At 38.6% G+C, this 7,424-nt stretch overlaps 2 protein-coding genes across 2 annotated transcripts in view; both read left to right on the plus strand.

Moving 5' to 3' along the window:
- Positions 1-5,139, plus strand: part of LOC109916389 (receptor-type tyrosine-protein phosphatase R-like) — a 192,679-nt gene extending 187,540 nt beyond the window's left edge. Inside the window, exon 12 of the mRNA XM_048607929.1 lies at positions 4,996-5,139. Coding sequence (XP_048463886.1) covers positions 4,996-5,139 — 144 coding nt within the window. The remainder of the gene's footprint in view (positions 1-4,995) is intronic.
- A 103-nt stretch (positions 5,140-5,242) lies between these two features.
- LOC109938317 (protein tyrosine phosphatase receptor type b) overlaps positions 5,243-7,424 on the plus strand; it is a 102,963-nt gene continuing 100,781 nt past the window's right edge. The window contains exons 1-2 of the mRNA XM_048607930.1: positions 5,243-5,374; positions 6,348-6,785. Coding sequence (XP_048463887.1) covers positions 5,323-5,374; positions 6,348-6,785 — 490 coding nt within the window. The 5' untranslated portion in view covers positions 5,243-5,322. The remainder of the gene's footprint in view (positions 5,375-6,347; positions 6,786-7,424) is intronic.

Genomic DNA, 7,424 nt, shown 5'->3' on the forward strand with positions numbered 1-7,424 from the left:
AATCATTATATTTTACTGGAATTGTTTGCTCACCCCTGATCTGCTCCATAAAATTGAGCCAATGTTGACTTTTCTTGATTTGATACAAACCTGGTATAATCCACTGAACTTCCCACCTTTTGTTTCCTTTAGTCTTTCATGTATTTGGGCATCATTGGTAATATCAGCATGTGTTCCCTAATTGTCCCTGAACTAAGTGGCCTGCTAGGGCATTTAAGAATCAATCACATTACTGCTGGTTTGGAGTCACATTTGGTCAGACTAGGTGCAGATGTCACATTTCCTTCCCTAACGGGCATTAATGAACCAGATGGGGTTTTGTTACAATAATCATCATCATTGCGACCAGATTTGTTCATTGAATTTGCATTCCAACAGCTGCCTTGTTGGGATTTTAACCCCTGGTCTCAGAGCATTAACCTGAATTTCTGGATTACTGGTCCAGTGACAGTCTCATGATACCACCATCTCTCCTATCAAAGATGAGCATTTCAAAGTGAGTGTAAAACAAACCATACTCACTCTGTTATGTAAATGTTGTTCCTTCCTATGTCTGTTAGAATAAATAGTAGAATGGGGAGTACCTTAATTCTTGCATTACTCATGCTGAAATATTTTAAGTTCCGTAAATGAGCTGATTTTACTCTGGCTGTGTCTTGTAAAGGAATTCAGTTCACAAATCATACATGCTTCATATGGGATTTAAGGCCCCAGATTAAATTCACAATGAGAAGTACTGAATCATGTAAAAATCTAATTATGACTATATGTGTCTTAATTTTAAACCTAAAACAGCTATAGTGTTCTAGAACAAGAATCAAAATTAATGGTAGGTGCTAAAATGTTTAAAGTCACTGAATGAAACTGTGAAGTAATCAATGTTTTTTTGGAAGAGGAGAAGTGAATGCTACCCAATCCTTCCAGGAAATAAATCCAGGACTTAGGTATTACCATTCCTTTCACAAACATCTAAAGCTGAAAAATTATCAGTTTGTACATCTTTGATTCATGCCCCTGCAGGCAAGTGATGGAACATTGACTTTATCGACAATTTAAATTACAATATGTGTCCACTGTCCTCTCAGTGCAAATCATTGTCTTCTTATGTCACTGACTACTTCCAGGGCTGCTTTTCAGTGGTTAGATGCTTTAGGAATTAATCCAGCTTTTTTGAAATGTTGGTAAGTTCTTACTTGATTTCTCAGTTGGTGGACATACAACCTGATTTCAGTTAAAGCAGTTTTTGACATTTTAGAGCTTAATTTTAAGTTGAAACTCAAACTTGAGAGAAATGAGCTATTTTAGTTCATCGGATTTCTCTGTCTTTATTGTGATGATGACAGACAACACTGTGTAATTCATATGGTCATTATTTGTCTTCACTGTCATCACAAACCAATGCTTTTACAATACCAATACAAATGGTTATGATTATAGAGCATCCAACTGAAAGTTCAGGTAACAAGCACATCATTTATTATCTGTAAATTCAATAATCATTGGGAATTAATCAGACATAATGTAATTTACTTTTAGCAACTCATGACCTGAACTGATATGTGCTCATAATTCCCTTCATTTGTATATTAACAGGAGTAAAGACCTAATAGAGAAAACGATTGATTGTACAAAGAATTGTCCTTTATCATTGCAGGAATTTTTAATTCAGTGTTATTGCAATTCCCTATTGATTAAGATTGCAGAGTAATTAGAGAAAATGGCAAAGTCCAAACTTTACGGCTGTAATGACAGTGAAATGGTCAGTGTTCACCATTGTTACTCTTGTGAAACTTACAGTGACTTCTGAAATCCACATAGGCACAGTTACATGAGGAAATCCAAGATGTTGTCATCAGTGATTCTGCAATTCTTCACAGGGCAAGCTGTTGAAGTCCCCGCAGACAGAACTCAAGGAGAAATAATTGACCAATCAAAAAAATGTCCTTAAATACTAATAATCTTGGTGTAAAACTCTAGGAAAAGATTAAATTTTCATGTATGATGTAAAACTGTTTTTTTCAAAGATGTAATAAGTTAACACCACTCCTAAACAAAACTTTTCTCCCCATTGAAAGCTAATTTTCTAATGGTGAAATGTCAACATCATGATAAAAGTACTTATTTTTAAGAGTTTGTTTGTGGAATTTCAGCTTCTGTCTTGATCCCATAAACCCAGCCAATTATTTCATTCTGTATACAATGTATTTAAAGTGAATTATAATCAGTGCTTTTTGTTTCCTAGTTAGCTGTCTAAAAGAATACTTCAATCTGATTGGTTGCTCACTTTGTTTAATAATAACATTTTTGCTGAGTGCTGGTGATACTGGTGTTTGAATCAGGAAAGGGGAAATTCATGCCACAGAGATTATTAGATCCTTGTGGCTAATTATTTTCAAGGTCAGTGGTGAGTGCCATTGATATGTACTGCCACAAAATTTAATCTCAAATGCTAGACCTGTAATTTTCTCCCCATCGCCATTCCCATCACATCTCGCTCTTTATTCTTCTCATCTCCTTCATCTCTTATAAAGCTGCCAAAACTGATGGAATGAAGTTGGGTGGCATGGTGGCTATCACTGCTGCCTCACAGTGCCAGGGACCTGGGTTCAATTCTCAGCCTTGGGTGACTGTGTGTATGGAGTTTGCATGTTCTCCCTGTGTCTATATGGGTTTCCTCCTATAGTCCAAAGATAGGTGGATTGGCCATGGTAAATTATCTGTAGTGTCCAGGCATATTCAATTTTGGTGGATTAGCCATGATAAATGATGTGGAGTTATAGGGATAGGACAGGACTCTGGGTCTGGGTGGGATGCTCTTCAGAGGATCAGTGTGGGATTGATGGGCCAAATGGCCTCTTTTTGCACTGTAGGGATTCTATGAAATGTTGATAATCTTTGAATGTCATTTCAGAAAATTATGTGTATTCATTTTTATTTTGACAGAAATCCAACTTATTTTAACATGTTTGTTTTGGTTACAGAGGAGGAATGATTCAGACAAGTGAACAGTATGGATTTGTACACCATGCTCTAAGCCTTTATGAGAGCACAATCTCAGCAGACACTAGACAGTAAATCTGTCTTCATTCATGAAAACCTTTGATCCTAAGTTACATGGAAATAAGGTAAATTATCTCTTGAAGGTAATGAAACATATTACTTAGAGAAACAAGAACAAGAATCGCCTCCAGTAGAAAGGTGATACATGGTAAACGCAGAAGCTAGTCACAACACAACAGGAAAAAAAATGTTTGCTGGATTGATTAAAGATACCCGAATGAATGTTGTGTATATTTTCCTAAATTCTGTTATAGGAAAATGCAGCTAACTGACTTTATGTGAAATATTATCTGTGTCTAATTAAAGCCTTTTTTATGTTAAGTTCAGTTAAACAATACTTGCAAACCCAATGGTCTATGAAAAGCAGTGCCTGTTGAACTTGCTTTGAGAGATAAAGAGTTTGGGTAGAAGTGTAACACTGAACCCTTTATCAATTGTTTCTGTATTTTGAACTCTTGCACACAACTCTTGATGTGAGTTATTAATATATACATGTGAAAATGCTATTTCATAAGTGGTGAATTTTATTTCTTTACCACATTATTGTCTTGCTGCTGAAATGCACAAGTGTTTTATTCATGAATTTTAAATAACTGTTCAATTCTGGAATATTTTAAAACTCTCTAAATGTTTTGTATGCAATGTAGATGCAGGTTTTTATTTGTGACATGGTGTTAAATTGTATGCATATTTATAATCCTAACTAGCAATCAAGATGCACAATGTTAAACAATCACTATATGTATTCTTATGTCTATGACAATGTATTTGTATTGGGGTTGTCTAAATGTACAAGCTTCTTAGATATTAAGCAAATCCCTGTGATTAACACTTACAGGATCTCTCTCGCTCTCTCTCTCTCTGTCTCATGTTGTGAATTAGTATCAATATTTTGTTTCTTCTGGCAGACAAGAAGTGCAATGTGGAACTGTATGGAATGTATAATGAGAATGGAAGCTTAAAAATATGAAGCATTGACTTAGCTTTATTCTATATGCAGCTACATGGTATATGTTCCATTTGATGAGACATATTTTAAATTCCTTTTTTGTCATGTGCAGGAAATTGTTTACATTAATAAGTTGTTTACAGAAAGCAGTGCAGAATCTGCACAGGATAATTTGTGTTTTTGTTCAGCCCTGTTAAATTTTGTGTATGATGACAATAAATGCAATGAATTTTTGAAATCTTGTTCTTGAATATATATTTTAATAAGAAACCAAATATCTGGAGCTAGAGTGAATTACAATGATGTGTTCTTACTCCCATCATTAATTTCAATTAATGCATACATCTAACTATACTATGTCAGTGCTAAGCAACAGGAATTAGGGTGGTTGAGGCAGGAATCCTCAAGACCTTTAAGAAATATTTAGATTAATACTTGAAACACCACAGTCCCCAAGACTACAAACCAGGTGCTGGATGATGGGATTAGAGTAAATGGATGTTTGATGACCAGCATCGACATATGGGCCAAATGGTCTTTTTCCATGCTGTAAAAACTCTATGACTCTGAACTAGAGTCAATCCCCCAACCCAATTTATTGCAAACTCTTTAAATATACCATAGAAGGTAATTAGTTTTCTATCAATGAGTGTTCTAGTATGAAAATGCTATTTTAAAAAAAATACTGTTGGCTCTTATGAGCGCAGTTCTATTTCCATTTTAAGAAAGTGGTGCATTGGGTCCTACGTTTAATAATACCTGTCACTGCACAAATCGTCAGAAAAATTGCCATTTGATTTAAATGCCTGTCTTTAAAGAGCTGAGGATCTAACTTGTAACTAATGCCAACAGGTCTTCCACAACAATTTGTTTATAAAATATTCCAACTGTGCAATTTGAGAGTACTGACTTCAACATGCAAAAGGAGCGTGGGTTTATCCAGCAATTGTGCAGTTGGAGTAGTTTGTTGATTTCTATGCTAACAGACATATGATCAGAGAGAACAGATTGCACAAAAATACCACAATCGCGACATAGCCGAAATTGGGATAGAACTAATCAACTTTGACACTCTCATCACAGTTAACCAAATCCGAGATGGCCTCGCCATGTGTGACCATGAGGGTTAGGATGATTTCCGAGAAGTCGCACAATATGACACTCTGGCATGAAGGATTCAAAAGAGATTGAATAGGAGGAAGTGGTCGTCACTAACTTTTTTTTCCCCCTGAAGACACATTTCCTTTCGACGCTTAGCTTCAGCGATCTGTGCTGAGGGTAGCATGTAACCTAGTTACAAGAATATCGTAAAAATGGATAGTCCTCTCTTCATGGTTTTTACGTTTACGCTACTGGCTTTATCTGGTAAGTGGATTAAACTCAGCAGTGCTCAATAGCTGTATAGGAATCTGTGTTCCTTATTCCATGTTAATCCTTGCCAGCAGTCCAGGTCCAACCGCAGTTTCTTAAAAAAAAAAGGAACGAACGGAAATGAGTTTTTTTTTATTGTACACAACTGTACGCTGTAACAGAGCCGGCACCTCTAACACATTGTGAGATAGTTTGCAGTCTTTTGGTCCCAGTTTGTAACAAAGTTGTTAGATTTGGTGGAATAAATTTAAACATAATACCGATGTCTTCCGGTTCCGATCTGGATTGGTTCTGACCGGTAGCCTCTGGGCACTGCGGCCACTTGTATAATCATTGAATATAATTAGAGGCTACAGCAGCTTCAGTGGTTTGGGGGCGGGGGAGGGGGTGAAGAAAGTGGAACAGAGGCAATCAACTAGCCGAAAGAATAGCCCCCTCGCCCTCCCCCCATCTCCCAAACAACCACGGGGTACACATCTGGTTGGTTTGGTGTTCATCCCGGTGGCTTTGAGCTTAATGTGAAGGTTAATGATGTGCAATTGTTTCCAACCATTCCAAGTTAAATATAGGGGTGGGGGCATGTGTTTTCTGTCAATTCGGGATCGAAGCTTAACGGAATGGTCTCGATAGAGGCCAGAGTGATGGAACTGCTGTCGAGAGGTTTTCCTTGTATTGGTCTGTCTGTGCAGCTGGTGCAGTGAAGACACTGAATTGTTTTTGAAATAATATCCAGATACAGACTGTAACAATTTAATGTCCAAATATTGATTGCAACGAATTAGTGTTCAAATACAGATTGTTACAATGTTCAAATACAGATTGTAACAATGTAATGTCCAGCTACAGATTGCAACAATGTAATGTCCAAATATAGATTGAATTGCAGCTGTGTAAGGGAGAGAAGATACCTTCCTTGATGACTGATTTCTGACACTGTAACCATGTGTTTTAACTGGTTTATGTATAGGTATGTTGGTCCTTCTCCCGACAGACGGATTCCTGATCCTCCATGCTGGCAAGGAACAGTGCCTGCTGGGCAAAAACCTGACGGTGTTGGTTGGCCCATGCAAACTGACCAGCCCGTCGCAACAGTGGCAGTGGACGGAGCAGAGGAAGCTGCGCCTCCGGCAGGTAGACCCGAAGGTAGACCGGTGCCTGGCTACGGTCAACACGACTCGGCGGCAGTTCCGCAACCTGGCGCTGCAAGAGTGTGCCCAGGCGCCTCGCTGGGAGTGCGAGGATGAGCTGCCGGGCAGCCTCGGGGTCGCCCATCCCAGAATGTTCCTCAAGAAGTGGGGCTACTTGGCGGTGGTGACGGCCGAGACGAAGTACCATGACAGCTGGCTCAAGTACGAGCTCGGGGAGCGTGGGGAGCCCGTTAAACTCAGCTTGTGCTCAACACAAGGTGAGACGTCCCGTAGAACGGGCCAGTAAATATGTGAAGTTGCCACATTCCTCAAATCTGCCGGGTTATCTATCAGGAAATGGTGCCACGGGCCCATTTTATACAGCAACAATCTGACGTCTCAATACAATGCATCATCTCTAAGTGTGGGCCTATCAATTAAAAAAAAAGTTAAATCTCCCAGGAAATAATTACTTACAAGGTTAGAATTTACCAATGAATAAAACGGAAGTCGCAGGTAAACTAATTTGGAGAGGGGGAGCACTCCTATTGTTTGCTGGGACCTGAACATCACATTGACCTTAAAATATGGAGTTCCTTATAGCTTTCTGAGGAATCCCCTTGGAAAAGCTACTAGGATGTTTTAAAAATTCTATCTCAAGGCTAAACGCACTTCATATAAGAAAGATAGGAAGAGTAGGCCGAGATTTTCACCTCAATAGTGTCATCTCATCCTTCAGCTGCACCACAACCGAGAGTGTAGTAGTGGTTAGAGACCACAAGGGTACACAGATTGGAGAAAGAACTCACAGCCAAAAGAGATAACAAGGTGTAGAGCTGGATGAACACAGCAGGCCAAGCAGCATCAGAGGAGCAGGAAGGCTGACGTTTCGGAAGGGTCCCAACCCAAAACGTCAG

Source organism: Rhincodon typus, chromosome 18 (genome assembly GCF_021869965.1).
Source record: "Rhincodon typus isolate 14 chromosome 18, sRhiTyp1.1, whole genome shotgun sequence".
In the NCBI taxonomy this organism is placed as follows: Eukaryota; Metazoa; Chordata; class Chondrichthyes; order Orectolobiformes; family Rhincodontidae; genus Rhincodon; species Rhincodon typus.